Raw genomic sequence first — 19,758 nt, 5'->3', positions numbered from 1 at the left:
GTATGAAATTAAAATAACCATTTAGAGTAAAAGCATTTGGGCAGAATAGATTTACACCAACAGTATCATGAATAAGCAATCAATTTTTCTCTAAATATATCCAGTGTCCACTCTGGATAGATCATTTAGGACCTTTAGACATGTGCCAGCACAGTGTAATAGCTCAAAGACTTACCAGAATGATGTACATGACAGCCAGCCACATCAATCCCCACCTTTACTTTGGTTTAGCAGACTCACTCCTCACTGGCTGACTCTCCCCCTTCCCTGACCTCTCCACTGTCTTGGCTCTGGTATGCACTTCAGCCCATGCTTGCTTCTGCTTTCTAAACCATCAGAAATTTTTGTTTTGTTTTGTTGACTTAGGTTTTCACTGGTTTAACAAACTGAAACAGCTTGATAAAGGGTCAAACGTGTGCCAGAATGGAGGCAAAAGATGAGCTAAGACCTGGCAGCAGAAACCAGTTGTATTGTTCTAGCCTTCTTTCAGGTTAGGTTTGCTTTTCTGCAATTTCAGAAGCTGCCAAGTTCAGAAGCTACCCTTTCTGACAAAGGCAACAAAATCTTTTCAATTGTTTTACCTGAAAGAGACAAGCCTAATATACTGATGCCTGTAAACATAACTCTGATGTGATCCTAAGCACCAGCAGTATTCACCAGTGCATTCAATGTAGTCACAGACACTAGTCTGTGATTAATAGTCCTTACTCTTCTTTCAAAAGTCCCTGTAGTATAAGCCTATTAATAGCAGGCAGTGAAGTAGCAGTTTCATTACTTCAGCCTCAATGCTGAGTAGCAAATAAGTTCTTACACAAGGTGGAACTCAAGGGACGGACCAAAAAAAGAACACAACTGCAGAAGGCAACTAGCAACAATAAAGGAAATGAAGAAAAAACAAATAAAAAATAAAAATAAAAATTTAGAGTGTCCTATAAAGGCACTGATTTGATAAACAGCTAGTTGTACAGTACATAAAATGTTTTAGATCAAAAAACAAAACAAAACAAAAAAAAAAAAACAACACACCACAACATACCAGAAGGTTTCAAGCTGCTTTATCAAAAAAATCACCATTATTACTATTATAAACTGGATGGTGACACAATATACAGTAGATAAATGGAGGGATATACTATAAAAACTCACCCAGAAATGGATTTAACAGCTCACAGATTACAGATCCTTGCACAGATACCAAAATTCTCCAGAGAAATCTTAAGAAAATTCTCAGAATGTAGCAATTATGCTTTGAAAGGGATGGCTCATGACATTTATTTTACTTTTTGTAGCTAAATCCAGTGAAAGTCAAGAGTTAGAGGTAATAGCTCTCTCAGATTAAGGACATAAGACATGGGAAAAGAACCCCATGCAGACAGGATATCACAAAAGGGATAAAAAAAAAAAAAAAAAAAAGTGTTCACCATTTTTCAGTGTTGTACAGGTATCGAAACTTGGTAGTTTGTTCCCTGTCTGCATGCTTAGGTGTTTAAATACTTTTTTTTTTTTTTTTTTTTTTTAAAGTTGGTGCTTAGAATAGGAAAATTTTTTTTTTTTTTTTGAATGAAATGAAGTTCCTATGCTACCAGAGTACTTTGTCATGTGACTACTTGTAATATGACCTTCCTTGGAGATATTAAAAAATCAAATAGATATAGTCCTGGGCAACTGCTTCTAAATGACCCTGCTTAAGTAGTGTGGTTGAACCAGATGACCTCCAGAGGTCCCTTCCAACCTCAGCCATTCTGTGGCATCCTGTGACCCAGTAGCACCACACCAACTCCAGAGGTACAAAACATCCATTAAGGTACAAAAACAGAGAAGAACAAAAATATTTTTAGAGGAAGATTCAGAATTAAGACCCAGGCCTGCTATTAGTGAACACGCCTAATTTAATGCAAAAGTTTAGCACCACTGAAGACAAGTCAATGCATGATTTGTTCCAAACTTAGAGGCAGCGACTAGAGCTTTCTCACAAAAATGAGGAGATACTGTAAGGTACCTGCCCTTGTACTGGCAATTTTCCTAGCTTATGGTATTTCTGCTTGATGATCAGGAGGTCTAAATATTCCTGATGCGTTGAAACAATAACAACTACTATACTATGTGTATATTGAGTCTGTTAGGAAAAAAAATATCACATCTGGCTAATTGCAATCTGATTATAACCACATGTTCATTTTTTTTCATGTATTTTATATTAAACAGGAAATTTAAGATAAACAGAAAGTAAAATTTGAGCTATTTAATTTTATTATTGATTGTCATTTTGCAATGCCTTAATACCTACATTAAGGAGTTGTGTTGAGATTGTTATGAACGTTGTATTTACAAAGATATATGCACAGAAAATTAACAGCGTTCTGATACAAACCTGTAGCTTTTCATCCATATCATCATCACTTTCATCAAGATCTTCGTGGAGTAATCGCCATTCATATTCTACATGCACATGAGAATTAAATCTTCCAGACAGTGCTTGAGTAAGCTGAGGAACAAAAGATGACTGTTGACACTACTGGTATGTGCAGTACTTACTTTTAAAACAACATACTTTAAGTAAAACTAAAAATGCACACAGAATGAACCTTGGTTTCTAGGTACAAACATTACCTTTATCTTAAAAACAAACTTTGGTAATTTGGAAAGCTACCACACTGTGGTGAGTTCAAAGAATGAAGCTCCACCCAAACACAACAGAACTAAATCAAAAGCAACGAGCCTTTTCACTACCCATTGCAGGCCCATTCTTCATTTTTTGACAAGAAACACCACATCCTACTTGCTTCAGTTTAGAAATTGCAGGTGACCGAAATTAACTGCAATGGCAGGTTTTTGATACAGGCTCGCTAATCAAAGAACCTTGACCCCATCAATCCATTTTTCTTGTTTACTAAAAGTACTGATGAACTTTGTTTCTGTGGCCTTCATCCATAAGAAGTATGGTGATTTGATTTCAACAGGATGTCAGACATAAAACTTTGTGGATTTGAGGCCAACGTCTCAAACAGAATCATGCTCTGGCACCAGGAAGTTAAGCATTTCCAAAGCATCTAAGAAAAAATATAATTTTCTTCATAAAAGCACATAACTTGATTGTTTTTTCTAAGAAGAAGCTTATTCTGTCTGGAATACATTTGTTAAATATTCAACTGTAAACCACTGAACATTCAGGCATGATTCTGCTTATAAATGCACAAAGATACGGAAAGATGCAACACTTACCAACTCTTCACAGTGAGTATGTTTTAAGCGTTTAGCTATATCAAGTGGCGTCTCTCCTGATTCATTAGCTATATTACACCAAGAAAAGAAAGTTAGGATAATAGGAGTCATCATTCATCTGTCCATTACTAAAGACAGAGATATACTTGCAGATACATAGCGAACTACTACACCAACACACTCTAAAATTAATCTGTTTCCTCCACATGGAGATCCAACTAATACCAGCCCTCTGAACATGAGGATCAGTAGCAACTTCACATGCCACATATATGGAATGATAGCCATAAAAGAGCAGTATATAATTAGGCAACAAGACATCAGTTGAAAACCTTGGTACATACTTAATGTTACACTTGCTTTTAAACAAATTTAGGCATTAGTCAACTTTAAATTTGGAATGAACAATGAATATTTATTTTTTTAAAATTATGGTATTATTCATAAAATTATGTTAAACAACTGAGGAGAAAATGCACTCACTTTTCTCTACCTGCAGCAGTTACAAATATGAAATTGAACATTACCCTTTTACCTATTTCAATTGAAGCTTTCCCTCTCAGCAGCAATTTGAGGCACTCAACATTGTCCGTCAGACAGCAGTAGTGCAGGGCTGTGCTACCTTTACATGTCTGTTTATCTAGATTGCCACTATTGGAGTACAGGAAAGAAGAGGAAAATTGATTAAAATAAGGTTCGTTCCTACTCTGAATTAGTAAACCTCTCTCATTACACGATTTTCAAAGAATAATATTAGATTTGCAAATACTAGAATTATTTTTAGATACTACTTGATGGAAAAGCAGCAAGGGAAACAATTTAATAGTTTTCAGTATACTTACCTGTTCTGCACTAAAAAGTCAACTATATGGAGGGATGTCCGATCAACGGATCTAACAGCAAGGTGAAGTGCTGTTTCATCTTGTTCCTAAGAATAAAATAAAAACCACATTGGTTTCTTCTGATTTACAGAGAAGCAAAAATTTTAATAAGGCATAAATTAGATCTATTAAAGTATTTCATTTCAAATTATTCCAACATGTTACCATTAAAATATCTCTTGCAAAGCCTTTGTTCTTTCCCTTTTGTTCTTTTGAAGTAAATAAACAAATGAGTTTAAAAAAACAAATAGATTATTGAAAAAAATAATGTTTAAAAACATTTTAACTATTATAGTATCTGGAAACAATGTTAGATTAAAAACTTTAGTAGCTTCTTTTGCTACAATTAAATTGCAGCATTAAAGAGACAAATGTTCAGAACAGCATTTCAAACGTTAGCCTCAAATAAGAAGTTCTTTTTATTATGAAAGCATATTGAACTTTTTAACAATGTTTTTTTTTGTTTCTAATAACAATTACCACACTTACATGCCCATTGGCCAGTGGAATTTTTTCTGTGAGATCCACACCGTCAGCATATACTTGGACTAACCCAAAAATGTCTCTTGACTTGACAGCTTCACAAAGGGCATGCAATTTAGCTGCATTGTCAGCGTGCTTTTTCCTTGCATATTTTCTCTCAATATACTTGGCAGTAATATAATCTTTTCTTGCATTCCTGAAATTGAATATAATTTACTTTTTATAATTTTTAGCAGAAGATGGTTAGAATTTCCATAAGTACATGCAAGTCATTTGAAATAAAATCTGAGAAAGACTGTAGTTCTCATTCATTGTCATTTTTCTTTTTAAATATGCATGTAAGACATGGAGTCTCATATTTCCAGTATGAAATGGAACTAGAATATGGACACACACCATAAATTTTCCCCTCTGAATTCTGGTGTAATACTGAGATCAAGAATACTCAGCTTTACACACAGAAAATACATCAAAGCTTCATGATCCTGGTTTGCTAACAGCAGCTTACAGGTTGATGCTTTGGATCTGTATTCACAGCAGTGGCTACATTCTGCAAAGCAACTGTTCACAACAGCTATAACAGATAGGGAGAACTAGCAGAGTTTTTAGTTTCACCTCTAAATTGAGGTGACACCTATCGCTTAGTACACTTGAATCAGTACGTGACTTACCACTTCTGCTGTTAATACACAACTAGCAAGCACCTATTCCTTTTCCCATCACTCTGCAACAGGATCTGGCATGCATCTCACAAGCATAACTGCTTACCAGCTCTTGGGATTTACACAACATTGCACAGAAGGTATCTGACAAAGCCAAAATTTATCATCTAGATAATCTGAAGAATAATAGACTGAATTAATGGATAGCTCTTGTTCCTAAAGCAGAGGATGATATTCCTTTCTGGTTTTAAAAAGTGTCTGTTTTCACATTCTTATTTAATGAAAAAAACACAAATTTGATATACAGGTTTTTCAAAGTACATGAATGTCTCATTTTTGAAATGTCTCATTTTTGAAAGTATTTTAAGCTATGGATTTAGCATCCAGTAATCTTTTTACGATTTTTAATTATTAATATATTTTATATGATTATTGATAGAAGCAATCAAAAAATATTAAAACTGTAGTATTAATAATAAATAAAATTGTATTAAAATTGTCAGAATGGTGCAAGTCTGGATAACATAAAATCAGTTTCATCCAAAGCCATTTCTTCTACGTTTGTTTCTGCATTATTTACCACCTCTCTTATGACAGCATAGGATGCAGGCAAGCCACCAGCTGTCCTTGCTGTGTCTTTGCTATCACAGTTCAGTGTTCTTGAGGAATCCAGTTAAATGTTCTCTTATTACTCTGTAGTTATGGACTGAAGTCCTAGGAAGGGTCTCTACATAGGAGGTGTTCAGTACCTTTCAGGGAAAATGTATACTTCATTCTCATTTCTATTTTGTGTTTAAAAAGCACAAAACAAATAGAGTTGATTTTAATCTCTATTTTTGTGCCCTTGTGCATCTTTAAAATTCGCAAGAAATTGTATTTAATTTCTTCCTGTCCCACAAATCATGATAGAGAGAGCTGGTAACATAATCCCAGCTATTACTGAAGGTATGATCAGATAAAGTTCAATAAAAGAGCAAAGCATCAAGAAAATAAAAAAATATATATTCCTTGGGTATAAGGTTATATTTAAGGTATTACAAATTTTCCATGGCATGCTGGTGCAAACCACGAGGGGACAAGCCATTAGCAATGTCAAATTTAATGCCTTTTTCAGAAGTAGTGGCTTTTTACTTACATATCACTGCTTGGATTAGGTTTGACCATCTCATCAACTGGCAGACAGAATTCCATAATCTCATTAAACCCAGCATTCCCAATATTCTTTGCAAGCTGTCAGAAACAAAACAAAACAAAAACATCCACAACTCACTTAACAAATATGTTTGGTTATTTGTCATACACATACTAGGAGGAGGACAAGGGAAAACAGGATTTGGGACTTTTGGTTTCTGATTCTTAGTTCTGCTATTATACCAGTGACCATGAACAAACCTTTTTAGACAAATTTTCAGCTGGGATTCAACACACAAACTAGTAACAGAAGAATCAAGACAATAGTCTCCATAATAAATGTAAGATATTTAGTGCTGTGTGAGAACACACATGAATTGTGACAGAGCAGCTGATATGTTGTAGTTTCTTTGTGTAGCAAAGCCACATACATTTTCTTCTTTTGAGGATTAATTATTTAGCATTTTTAGGAGACAACTTTCATGGGGTATTTGTGAACTCCTTCAATTTTTAATCTAAGAGATATTTTAAAAAGAATACAGCTGTTTGACAGCCAAGGGTAAAAATAAACAAAACAAACAAAAAAACCAACCACCACCAAAAACCTTGAAAGCAAAAAATATTAAGCCTTTATTAATTTGAATTCTGAGATCAGGCAAAGTTTACAGCAAGTCACTATGTTCTGGGAGGCTCCCATAATCTGGAGGAATTACAATTCCTTAAATAAGGTTTATCAGGAGGCAACTTTCAAGACTGGAGCTATATATAAAGTGACAAAAATATAGTTGTGTTGGAAGTATTTTATCGTACTATTTGTAAGACAATAAAAGCTATTTCATTACCAAAAGTTCAGATGTTCCCAGCACATCTAATGTAAGTGATTGCATTCTGGAATAGTGAACACCAAGTTCTCTATGGATTCCTGAGCATTCAATGCAAGTTAGAATTCCCAAATTTGTTGAAAGCCAGGTAGGATCTGAAACAAAAAGCACCCACAGAATTAAAATTAATACATGTAATGGCTTCATTCTAGAAAACATAATTTTTACAGAATTTCATTTCTGTGTATAAGATTATTGTACATAAATTATCCGATTTTAGTATTTATGCCTTTTTGCCTTTACTTTGTCTCTGCTGGGAAACACAAACCAGGATTTATTTATTTATTTATTTATTTTTAATAGTGAAAGAAGCAAAAATGCACTTTTAAAATTTGTATGCGCTTGCATGTGCATGTGTCAAAGGCAACTACCCCTAAGGGAGCTGCTCAAATAGTCTAGTTTGTCTTTCTCCACACTTTCAAGAACCTTTTTGTTATTTATTTATTTATTTATTTTTACAAACACCATTATTATGGTGTCACAATCTCAATCAGAGGTTATAGGTGCAATCCAAACTAACATAATGTTGTCTGGAGTTTTTTATTTTGTATTTCAAGTACAGACTTTAGACTATGTGAAGCAGCAGTGATTATGAAATATACACACAGCACCATACTACAGTGAGTTCTCACTCAACTATTGCGAAGATAACAACGCTCATCCCTCTCTTTAATTACCCTTCCTTGTCTTTTTTACCCAGTATTTTGCATTCTTGCTATAACATTCCCTCGTTTTCCAGTCAAAGAAGTCATTTACGGAGATTTTGGCAACTTGACATTTGTTCATTTGATAAAGGTGTGGCAGTAGCTATTTAGAATCTTCTTCTTTAAAGATAGCAGAATTGACTCTTCTCATAGTTTTATACAGTATCTATTGCTGAAAATTATTATTGATTTATAAAATGCATACTGGTTTAGAACGTTTTCAGCTACAGCATAAAATCCAAAAAGCCTAAGTCTTGCAGTGTCTCTGTAACATAAAATTACACTGAGAACTGCAGGAATTTAAAAATAATTTGAAGAGGATTAAAGTAGAAATGAATTGATCAACAAAACCAAAACCAATGCTCCAAAACACAGTCAGCAGATGCATTCTTTTCCAGTAAGTGCAGTCTTAGACCATCTCCTGGCTCACTCTCAAAGTCAAATATAAAAAGATTAAAAAAAATATATGGTACATTAGGAAAATGCCTTGAGTATCTTACTGCCTTACTTGCCCAAGTATTATGTAAATTTGGTAATATGTGGGCTAATAAAGTAAGTTAAATTGATTTATATCAGCAAAAGTTACAATTAGCAAAATACATAGGAGAAAAATAAGCTTTTCGATATCTTTTCTCCCCACTGATATGCACATAAAAAAAAAAATCAATCTTACTAAAGCAGCATAATGGAATTGTTAGCATATTCTACTGTGTACAATCTTTGTGAAATAAGGAGTAAAAGAGAAAGCATAAAATATCAGCTTAAACACTCTCATGATACATAGAATTTTTACCAGTTAGAAATATGCTTAATAGAGTCACCTTGTGCTCCACAGTCACAACACACATCATTTCCAGTCATCCTCTGGACTTCAGATATAATTTCTTTTGTCAGTTCCTGGACAATATTATTTTCTCCTGTGTTATCATCTCCTTTGAATGCATTATTTAAAGCTTCCTCTTTGCTGTTTTGTAGAACTGATGTCCATCTAAAATGGCAGTAATATTTTGCTATTAAATGTTTCGGCACTTCTAAAGTTCACGGTAACATCTCAGAAGGATACCAGTATCAGAAACAAGTTTAGCAAAGTAACTCACATTTGACATTCCTGTTCATCCTCTGCTTGAAAGTGGTACGTCCTGTCATCTGCACAATAAATAATTCATGTACAGATTAAAAAACTGGTTTTGCAGAAAACTCTTGGAAAAAATCTAAGATTTATGGGTGTTTGACTCCTAGGGTCTCTAGTCTCATCACTGGGGCACTGACAGCCAAAAAGTCTATTCAGCAAGTTTCACTTGCACTGGGTACAGTTAGTTCATCTGTGTTTACACAAGGTGGCTTGTTGCTCTTTACACAGAAACCTTTCTTTAGTGCTGTGATTTTATTACTCAAGCAGTGGGAGAGTGTAGTTATTTTCCCACATTCTAGATATAACCTCAGTAATCATAAGTCTAAAGTTCTGCTGATGGCAAGGAGGGGAGTGTCTAAAATATAGACTCCTTATTTGAGGTCATCTGTGAATATAAGAAAGGTTCCAAGTTTCCAAACGAGCTCTTCAACCACAATAATCAAAAAAGGCAAAACAAACTTGTCAGGCTCAAAGACGCAATCAAGATAAAGACACAGTCAGGATAAGCCCTAGGCTTTTCCAATTAAATCAAACACAGAAAGCGTGGTTTAAGCCTTCTTTTGATCCTGTACAAAGTTATAACTTCCTAAGATGATCAGCTCTGACAGTTTCCATAAGAAGAGAGATGTCACAGCAAAAATATTGTTACCCTGTTATATGGTGGCACAAAATGATATAGGAGTACTTGGAGTAAACAAAGCTCTATAAAAAAAAGTAGTCTTCCAAAGAGATGTAGTTAGTTTGCATTATGCTAAGATGCATGAAATGGTAAACTGCCCTAGAAAGGGCATTTTACAAAGACTTTATTTTATTTTAGCATTTTTTAAATGCTAAAATATTTAAGTTGATTATTGACACACCTTCAGAAATAATGCAAACCCCTTTGATATTAACTGTAAAAGTAAAAAGAAGTAAACAACAAACCTACGTGATATGAGGTCAAAACATTTTTTCTCCTCTGGATTTGTTTTCACTTGGCAGGTTAACAGATTGAGCTTTGCTGGAGGTCGGTTAGCCTATTTGAAGATAAAACAAGACAAGTTTTAGTATACTCGTACTGACAGAGTCCTGCAGTCCAAAAACATGGGATAACGTCTGACCGGCCAAGAAGACTTGACAAATGGCTGCTACCTCAGCTTTTAAGGTATCCAGGTTTTGATTTATGCTTTCTTCTGGTTTGTAAACTGTTTTCTTATATTTGGCTATTTTGTTCACTGATAACTGGATAAATGCTAGAATTTTGAAAGGGGGGAGAGGTGATAGCACCTTAACTGTCACTACTTTGATCACCTTACCAGTAATATTTATCTCAAACAGTCAGGTATAACAAAAAGACATACAGCTTATTTTAATTTAAGTTTTAAAAAGTTAGTCATCTCGGTTTTCAATAATCAGTGAAGAAAGGGAAAGACTCAGCAGACATTTAATCCCAATCAGCCTTCCACACTGAAGGAAAAAACAAGTTTGCATAAAGAAGTCTCGCAACAAACTAAGCTGATGCAGTTCATTATCAAAAAATGTAGTTAAACAGAATATTGTATTTCATAGGGATATTTGCTTTCTAGTTAAGTTCATCCCACCTACTTCAGTTCCTTACTGAATAAAACGTGGCAGTGTTTTATTAAGAGTAGAATGAATAAGCAAATTTCATTTTGAAATAGTCTCATAAAGGCTACAAAGACTTTTCAAACAGCAATTCTGCACTAATCTCTTCTTTCCCTTAGCCTGCCTGTCTACCGATCTGGGGTAGGACCTAGAAAGACGTTATGTTTGCAACCTTGACTTGAGGGATTAGGAATTAAGAAATCACTATTGTAAAGACCAAAATATACATAAACACATCACCACGCTTAATGTTGTGTTCTAGCCTTTTTAATCTATCAAGCTGCTAAGACAAGATTTAATCACCTAAGAACAAAAATTATCAAATGAAGCTGAACTGTCGCATAATGATAAGTAATTTGCAATGAATAAGAAATGTAGATCTTCTTAAACTCTTCTAAATTTGCAGATGAAAACATTTCATTCAAAAAGAAGGGAGAACAAGTCTGAGGCGTACAGATTTCCTAAAAACAATCCGATAAAATGATGTAGCTGGCAGAAAAAGGATAACAACATCATTATATTGCAAGACCAGGAAAAGATCAAAACCAGGGAGGAACATAAGGAAAACAATCACATATTCTTTTTTTTCTTTTAAATGTCACAGCGTCCTTGAAAAACAACATGCTCGTGCTTTGCCCAGCATAGCCAGCAGACAAAGTCATTCATGCTTTGAAACAACAAACCTGCAGGTCATTTGCTGGGCTATGTCAACCAAATTGTACCCATGAGAGGTTTTGGAAGCAGTAAGATGACAACTAATTGACAACCACATTGTATTCTCTGTCTAGCAAGTAGCTTTTTGAATTCCAGACATTCCTTTTAGCAGTAAAAGGGCACGCAGTTTTCATTATTTTAGCCTACAAACAGCAAGAGCTCTTTGAAACTAGAAGTATGCAAGAAAACATCTCGGAAACGCTAACTTGGGCCTATTTTCTTGGTTATGTTTAAATATACTTAACAGTCATAGCAATACAGTTTCCAGCGTTTCAATTTTAAGTATATTTGTTGTCTAAGAAGTGTCCAGAAGCTGCCTATAATGAAAATAGAAAATAAAGCAAACAAAAATCAAAATATAAGCGTTTGTTAAAGAAGCCACTGGGCAGCTAGCGTGTATTTTTCTCACAGACTGTATGAGAACGTAAAAATGTACGTAAATTCTGGTTAAGAAAGAATCCACCTGCTGGAAACTATAGAAGAGTCCCCAGGACTTCAGAGCTGAAGTTCAAAGAGGATCTAACTCATTTTCTCTAACTTGTGAAATATGAAGCTGTAAGTGGACCCACCAAAATGTTTCAGAGAGGTCTGGAGGCCCACTACACAGAGACCTCTTCTCTTTGAACAGCAGAGCACAGCATAACAATTCTGTATCAGTATTTCAGTACCAGTGGAAATGACTGCAACAACTTAAAACACATCCTGGGCCAACGTGACAGTTTTGGAATGCAGCCGTATTTCAAAGCCTGTCAACTGAGAACCTCCTTAACCCTCTAAGAGAGTCAATATTAACAACAGTATTAAAAAGAAAAAAACACCCACAAACAAACAAACCAAAATTAAAACCGTCATGTTAACATTTGGCTGTTATCACCACATCCATCCTCCTATCCTGCAGCCACATAACAGCCTCCCCATGCCCACTACTCGGTGAGCAACACGTTTCCATCCCATCGCAGATGTTCCTCAGGGGACAAGTCAGAGCCTCGGGATAAAGAGAGGCGAGGCTGTATAAATCTCCTAGACATTGTAGGTTGTTCCAGAATTTGGCAAGACACTAGAAGTAGGGAATGGTAGCAAATGTGTAAGTGCTATGAAATTCTGTTTGAAATCTCTGGGTTTTGTTCTCTGGTCTCTGACTGGAGAAATAAACTTCAGACTGCTACCAAATTTTTGGACATCCACATTAACACACCAGTGCCCGGAAAAGATGTGCTGCCAGCCCTCGTGCATGCAGACCCCAGCATGAACTCCTGTTCCTTCCTGGAAAAACTGTCCCCCTCCATCCACCAAAAGGACTTATCCTGCGTTATATCCAACAAGCAACACATGCAGGAATCACAAAGTTTGGCTTCTGACACCATCCTGAGCAGTTCCGTGATACAGAGCTGATTTTTTTTTCCAGATACCACAGTGACTTACTAAGAATCAATAGATTAAATCCGACTCTTCTGTGCTCAGTCTGTCCCATGAATCATAATGGTAGATTAAAGTTTCCAGAAGTAAAGAACAACCAAAAAGATTCCTTGATAAGAACATTCTCATATTTCTTTTTCTTTGCAGACAACCAGCAAATATCATTTAAGCTCCTGAAAATCAAATCAACTTTGTGAAATCTGAGGTTCTGCAAATGTAAGTTTTTCCTTGATCCAGAAACCACTTACGAATTCCTATTTATATTGTTCAATTGGCTTCTATCTTGTTTTTTTTTTCCAACCACTGATGTTAAATTGCAGTCAGGTAGATGTCACAAATTTGCCAATTGCTAATAATTACGCAAAGGAGCAGTGTCTATTTTTCAGTCAATTTTTATCTCCTGCATTGCTCCATGAATGCTAATTGCTTTGAAGCTTTTAGATGTCTGAAAATCTACTTTCTGCACAGATGCTGATATAGACATGTTCAGCATTACAGCTAGGTGAGAACAAATCATATTCTCCCCGTCTGTATCAGGAGATCACTTGGCAGGGAAATTTAAGTCAGAATACAGCACCTGGAACTGCCTGAAGATGGCTGCTCTAGAAACTAACCAAAGAATCCCAGTCCTTCATACAAATCTGAGAGGCTACAAGACCAAAGAAGTCCATGAAGAAAAGGTAGCCTTTAAAGGAAAGGCACTTACAATTTGCATTTAATAAGGCAAACAAAACTGACAACTTAATTTCTGAGAGATGGTTCATTTTGATGAACAGCTGGGAAAAGATAATGACATGTCATATTTTAGAGACCAGGAAATATCAGCCCTGACAATGCTTGGAAATCAATGTTATTGCTTCAAAAGTCTCAGAGGGTACTCAGAGCAGCCCAAAAAATCCTTAAGAAACAGAAATTGTCTCTACCCTTTTCAATGCCTATGAGTTGAGCATTGATTTTTGCACAAAACTGCCATCAATACATAAGGAGAAATTAAGCAAATGAGTAAAAAGTGAAGTAAATTTTAAAATGAGATGGCATTCCCTTATTTTTTTTTTTAATTATAAAAAGATCAAGACCAAACTTGTGAAACCTACACAGCTAAACCTGCATTTAAGCATCTACCTTAAGCAACTGATTTCCAGCTACAGTTCCACGGATCTGCTTCTAAAAGTGTCTGACCATCTGGTAGACAACTTATAAAAAGAACAGAAGAGTATCTTGACAGAACTCTGTAAGTGCACTTGGATTAAAAATCTGCTCCACAAGTGGATGTTGTAACCTCTGCCAGCTCTGAGCTGCCCTAGCTCCACTCCTCCTGGTCCCACTACAGCAAGTCTAGTGCCAAGTCCATTTGCAGCACATGCAGACTCTGGTACAGAAATACCAACAGATTCTTCTCTGACAAAGACGCACTCACACACAGTCAAATGGGGATAAACTGGTGGACAGTCCCAAAATTATAATGACTCTGCTTTGCAGGCCTGTTTTCGCATTCCTCTTTAGTTCCTGGTTGTCAATTCAGAAAGCAAGAGCTTGTGGCTAGATGCACAAATGAGAGATTGATTCATTTTTGCTGCCAGGGTCAACTTGTAGTTATAGCAACAGGCATAACAGGATGAAGAACAGAAGGGTTCACAAGAGGAGCAAGAAACGGGACTGTTTATTGGACAAAGAATGGGAAATACTGTCACTGAGCTGATTTTTGCCTTAAGAAACTTCAGAAAGTTTTGAGAGCGCAACATAAAAAGAGGAAGGTTAATGGAAAGGGAAAAGAGCTGAGTTCAAAGCCAAGAATAAAAACTACGCAAGTATAAATTCTGAAAGCAGGAAACTTAAAAAATTAAAGTAGAAAGCATTACAAGTTTGTTAACATGTTGCAAATGTATGAAAGAAAGAGGGGCTTCTAATGCCCTCTCATCTTTCCGGTAGAATTTGCCTTCAAAGATAATTTTCTCCAACATCTGCTCTCCAGGAAAGTTACCTTCTTACACATTACCATAGAGAAACAAGTCTGGGGGAGAAATGAGATTCGGTATCCTTTCAGATTGTCTTCTAAATATAAAGTTGTTTCAACCGTATGTAAAAGATGGCTTAATGCCCAACCCTATCTTTCCACATGCTGGAGTTCGAATTTGTATTTTTAGATAGTCTGGTAAAACACGAACAGCTTATATGAACAAAATGAGCCCTTAAAAAAGCATTTTTTTTCCATTAGCATCATTAGCATTAAAGCAGTTGTATTTTTAGATACTGTGTATGTCTTGATATATTTCTGAAAGATTGCCTTAAAAATATGTACCCATCACATTGAAAGCACCGCATCAGGAATGCAGCTAATTCCAAATTACAAATATAGACCAGCATAGTTTGTCTTTTTTTTGTATTAGCAACCATGTACATAAAATATTGTAAACAAATACTTACTGTACCATGGGAAATTGTAAGAAAACCATTTTTAACTGAGCACTTCCTTTTCTGCCACACTTTTCTGATTCTGGTTTAAAGGGAAAAAAAAAAAAAAAAAGAACGACTCAGTTTTTATAATATTATTACATCATTTTGCTCTTAAGACCTTTTTTTTTTTTCCCCTCTCAGTGGAGTCCAGCAGTACTTACCCATCACTTTTCTTGTACAGGCTACCATTTCGTTCAGTGCCATGTTCTTTGTTTCCCTGAGGCTGATGTAAACTGTAAGCTGTACTCTGACGAATCTGAGAATCCTGAAACATAAAGAACAGCAATTTGTAATGCATTCCACATTTTCAACCAAAATATCTCTCTTACTAATGAGTTTCAGAGCCCTTCCTCCTGCTCTAATCCTACAGACCAAACGAAGCACATTTTTCCTCCTCAGTGAGAAGAACAAAATCCATCTCTTTTTTGGATGGCAAAAAAACCCTTAAGAAATAAGCATTATCAGCACCTGCTAAAATCCCCTTGCTTTCATTTAGCTTTGCTGCTGCCTTTATATCTATTTTTAATCTGAACAGTAACTGAGCAGCTGGCTTTCCAACTCATGCGAACGCTGCTGTATATAAACATGAGAAATTATTATTACCTGCAATTCCTAGTGCATCCTTCTGTTGTTAAATAATAATAATAATAAACACAAATAAATTGAAAGTGGTTTTTCCTGGTAGAAACTGAGCTGTGTTATTTGTTTTGAAAAGCAGGAGAGTTACTAGAAACATGGTTCAGGAGGCACTCAGGAATTAGTAGAAAAAATTTTAGAAGTTATTTCTTAATAGTAACTTAAAACAAACCGAATTATATCAAACAACATAGAATGATGTGACTGAAAATGACAGGGATTAAACTAAGCTGCTGTCACTGCTCTCAGAACTACCCAGATGCAGGACTCACTGCTGCGAGAGTCTGACTCCTTGAAAAATATCAGCCTCACAGCAAGGGATCTGATGGGTCATGCTGTCTTAGCAGCAGCAGCATGATGGAGAGAACTTTTCAATGCATACACTGATGATGACTAATATTTATAAAATTTATTTTCTTTTCTATACAGGTGTAATACACCTTAGTTATAGGTGGCAGAAAACACAGGTATAGTGGAAAAAATACCTCAAAGAAAACAGCTCACTGAAATGACTGAGCTAATCTAGACAAACACTTAAGAACTATTATGAGATAAACATAGTAATTTGATAAAAATGCTCCTTTGTAAGAAGATGAGTCAGTATGTCTCAGATATGCTACGAGTATGGTCACAAGATACATCAGTCTGTAAATCCAGAGTGTACACATGATAAAGTCAAATATATAGGAATATAAAAAGTACGAGTTTAGAAGATTTCTCTCTAATTACAATTTGATTCATACACTTCATTAGGCTAGATATAAGGCTTATCTCTGGATTTAAGTGAGGAAAAAAGCAAACAACTAAAACTAAGAACAAGCTTGGGCCATGCCCTTCCCCAGGAGCGCCAGCACAGATGAAGTGCTGCACCTTTATGAGCTCCAGCAGCACATTCCTGTTGTCCCAGCTCCTGCTGCAGCCACAGCTGCCCAGGATCCTCCCCAGCAGTAATGGCAAGGCACAACAGGTCAGAGACGTGGTAGGGACAGAGTCACCACCTAGGAGCCCTGCTCGGTGCACTTACAGCTCCACAGCTGCAGGACATCAGGCTCAGCCTCAGCAGTGAGCGAGCTGAAGGCAGGCTACAGAACAATCCCCGCAGGCATATTTTTAGTGACTTCTGGAGAAAATCCGATCTGACACTGCCTGTTATGTCCTACCACTGCCTTAATCTCCGCCTCCCATTACTGTGTTGCTTCAGTGACAGAACTCCATTCCCAAGATCAGAGGCCTTACAGGAAATTAATCTCCGTCCTCCACATCCTCAATTACGCCGAGCGTTCAGATGACCTCCAACACCTGCCCGGAGCAGAATTCCTATTAGCTAAGATGCTGGTTTTACATTTTGTGGCCTGTTTTCTGCTACATTTCAGCTACCTTCCCTCAGCTGCTGTTTACTCCCAGTTGCTATGTTTGGCCCAAGTGGCGAGCCAGCACGACAAGCTTCCTGCCCCATTTCAGCTAGGGAGGAAGCCGCTGCAGATGACGTGCATTTCCACACATTCATTGCTATGGACAGTGTCTTTAAAAAAATTCATATTACTTCATGACATGGAGTTAAGGAAAAGACCAGGAGATTTTCCAGTTTCAAATCCCTGGTTTGGGCCATGCCCAAATCTCTAGTGTCCTGTGCGATTCCCAGGTGATGCTTTTCCACAGCCTTTTGTCCAGCAAGTTCACAGTTTTGGTCTAGCTCCTAAAAGATGTGATGCCGTATGACAGATCACCCTAACAATTCACATCTTTCTGGGCAATTTCAGCATGCCTTTTCCACGTGTGGGCTCCCTTATTTCTGGTTTGCATATTCCACTTAACAGGAGGCCAAATCCCAGATACCAGGGGCAGATCCAGCGGAACAGGAACATTACCTACAGGGAAATGGATCATGGCAGGACACAGGATATACCTAGCACAGAGCATTGCCGTTTTAAATCTCTCTCAAGCACACTAAGAGCAGGACAGACTGAAGTACACGAGCCTAAGAAGCTGAACTTTGTCCGCTTTATCAGCTTGGAAATGCAGATAGGCGTACAGAAAAAGGTGAGTCATTTCATTGAAGCATGCTCAGAGTGAATCACTTCTCTGACCAGAACCAGGTTGGAAATGATTTCTTTCAAATTCTCATAAAGACTTCTACATCAAGCTGAATAACACTACTAAAAATTCAAGAAATGTGACAGCAGTATCCTGTAAGGATGGTCTGTGACTACCAGCAAGAGCGAGCCTAAAAACCTGGCTATCAGCCTCACTATTCGATCACAACAGAGCTTTCCATGCGAGGTGCTTTAACTTATTATGCACTGAAAATTTTGGCTAGCTGTTTCACAGCTCCCATGTAACAGGCACTCAGACTGCCTGGATCCCTTCTGTGCATAAAGCTGCCAAAAAGCCCTTACAGCTTTCCAAGAGCCTGAGGTTCTCTCGGATTTGCAGTATCATCGCCAGGAGGATTTTTCAGAGACCCACCCCGTATCTATCACGGTCCCACAGAGTTTCCAGCAGATGCATCTGCCAGGATCACCTGCAGGCAGCCTCTCCTGCAGCACAGCTACCAACATTTTTGTTAAGACAAAGTTTATTCTACTTTTCAGTGGCCTAAAGACATTGCAGGTTCTACCAAAGAGGTACAGGAAGCAGAAGGAGATCTAAATACTACTCTGAGGCTACCTTCAATTCTAACTTTTTATCAAGATGGACACAAAAAGACCTTTAAAAAAGAAGTTCCAGTAAAAATCAGGTTTGACAAAGTTCACTGCAGGAAGAAACAATATATTCAGACACAACAAAAAAAGGTTGACTGTGAATATTCATATTTTTTTTTACAACAGAAACGTTCAACAATGTTCTATTAAAATGGACTTTGTGTATAAAATAATTAAAAACACACACATCTTTAAAATCTTACAAGAACATCAAATCAAGCAACTGGATTTCATTCCCAGAAGAGAGAAAATAGAAAACTACTAATTTGACCTACTGTAATTTCCTTTCTCAAGATCAATCTGACAACTTTCCTTGACTCCTCCTTCCCTCCCCCCTTTTTTGGGGGGGGAGGTATTACAACAAACACAAGAGGAGGAAAAAAGAAGCACTCTTCTCACACCAGATGAAAAAAGCTCAGAGGACAAATCCAGTTTCTTGAAATCTGAATGGAAAGAAAGCATGCCAACTATTTTCATTAAAACATAGCGACACTTACTCTCCTAGACTTCGGTCACAAAATGTAAATGCATTTCAGGAAGAAAAAAGAAAACAGTTATAGTAAAGGAAATTACAGTGCAACAAGAATAATACTGGTGGATTGTACAGCAAGTTATAACAGGATTGTTTGGCATCCCACCGATTAATTGATGTTTTCAAACAACTTTAATAATTATATTACTTCTCATGCTCTGCAGGTAGTATCTATAGCTGTATTTGCAGAATGATATATAATGAATATAGAATAAAGCATTTTCAATACTTCTATTTTTACATGCAACAAAACCAGTATAAGTAAAAAAAAAAAATCCATGTATACCATTACATTTTTCAGTCTGTGAAAAGATGTGTGCTCACCATGCCTTCCTTATACATTAATATCAGTATCTCTGATAAACAGGTGAACACAGAGGAGCAACATTCCCAGCCATCATGAAACCCAACTGCTTCTGCTACCTCTCTTGAACAAAGAGCTAAACAGAACAGCCTGCTAACATGCCCTTAACAGCAAAGATTCCTTAATGAGAGTAAGCAGTCAATGGTGAATCCCAAGTACTCACCATTTCTGTTAGAATCACTAGTCTTTCACTCCACAAAGTTCAATTTTGAAAGTTTTATTTAGCAAATACACACCTC

The 19,758-nt window shown here is 36.5% G+C and overlaps 1 protein-coding gene across 1 annotated transcript in view; it reads right to left on the bottom strand.

Moving 5' to 3' along the window:
• Nucleotides 1-19,758, bottom strand: part of ASAP2 (ArfGAP with SH3 domain, ankyrin repeat and PH domain 2) — a gene marked incomplete at its 5' end in the record, with an annotated part of 82,117 nt that overhangs the window by 13,023 nt on the left and 49,336 nt on the right. Inside the window, 12 exons of the mRNA XM_084283694.1 lie at nucleotides 2,375-2,485; nucleotides 3,223-3,290; nucleotides 3,758-3,873; nucleotides 4,065-4,150; nucleotides 4,593-4,782; nucleotides 6,384-6,478; nucleotides 7,222-7,355; nucleotides 8,786-8,952; nucleotides 9,062-9,110; nucleotides 10,025-10,112; nucleotides 15,256-15,325; nucleotides 15,447-15,550. Coding sequence (XP_084139820.1) covers nucleotides 2,375-2,485; nucleotides 3,223-3,290; nucleotides 3,758-3,873; nucleotides 4,065-4,150; nucleotides 4,593-4,782; nucleotides 6,384-6,478; nucleotides 7,222-7,355; nucleotides 8,786-8,952; nucleotides 9,062-9,110; nucleotides 10,025-10,112; nucleotides 15,256-15,325; nucleotides 15,447-15,550 — 1,278 coding nt within the window. The remainder of the gene's footprint in view (nucleotides 1-2,374; nucleotides 2,486-3,222; nucleotides 3,291-3,757; nucleotides 3,874-4,064; nucleotides 4,151-4,592; nucleotides 4,783-6,383; nucleotides 6,479-7,221; nucleotides 7,356-8,785; nucleotides 8,953-9,061; nucleotides 9,111-10,024; nucleotides 10,113-15,255; nucleotides 15,326-15,446; nucleotides 15,551-19,758) is intronic.

Source organism: Netta rufina (genome assembly GCF_964035555.1).
Source record: "Netta rufina genome assembly, chromosome: 3".
NCBI lineage: Eukaryota > Metazoa > Chordata > Aves > Anseriformes > Anatidae > Netta > Netta rufina.
The sequence above is the reverse complement of the archived record's forward strand: the minus strand, read 5'-3'. Positions and strand labels throughout refer to the sequence as shown.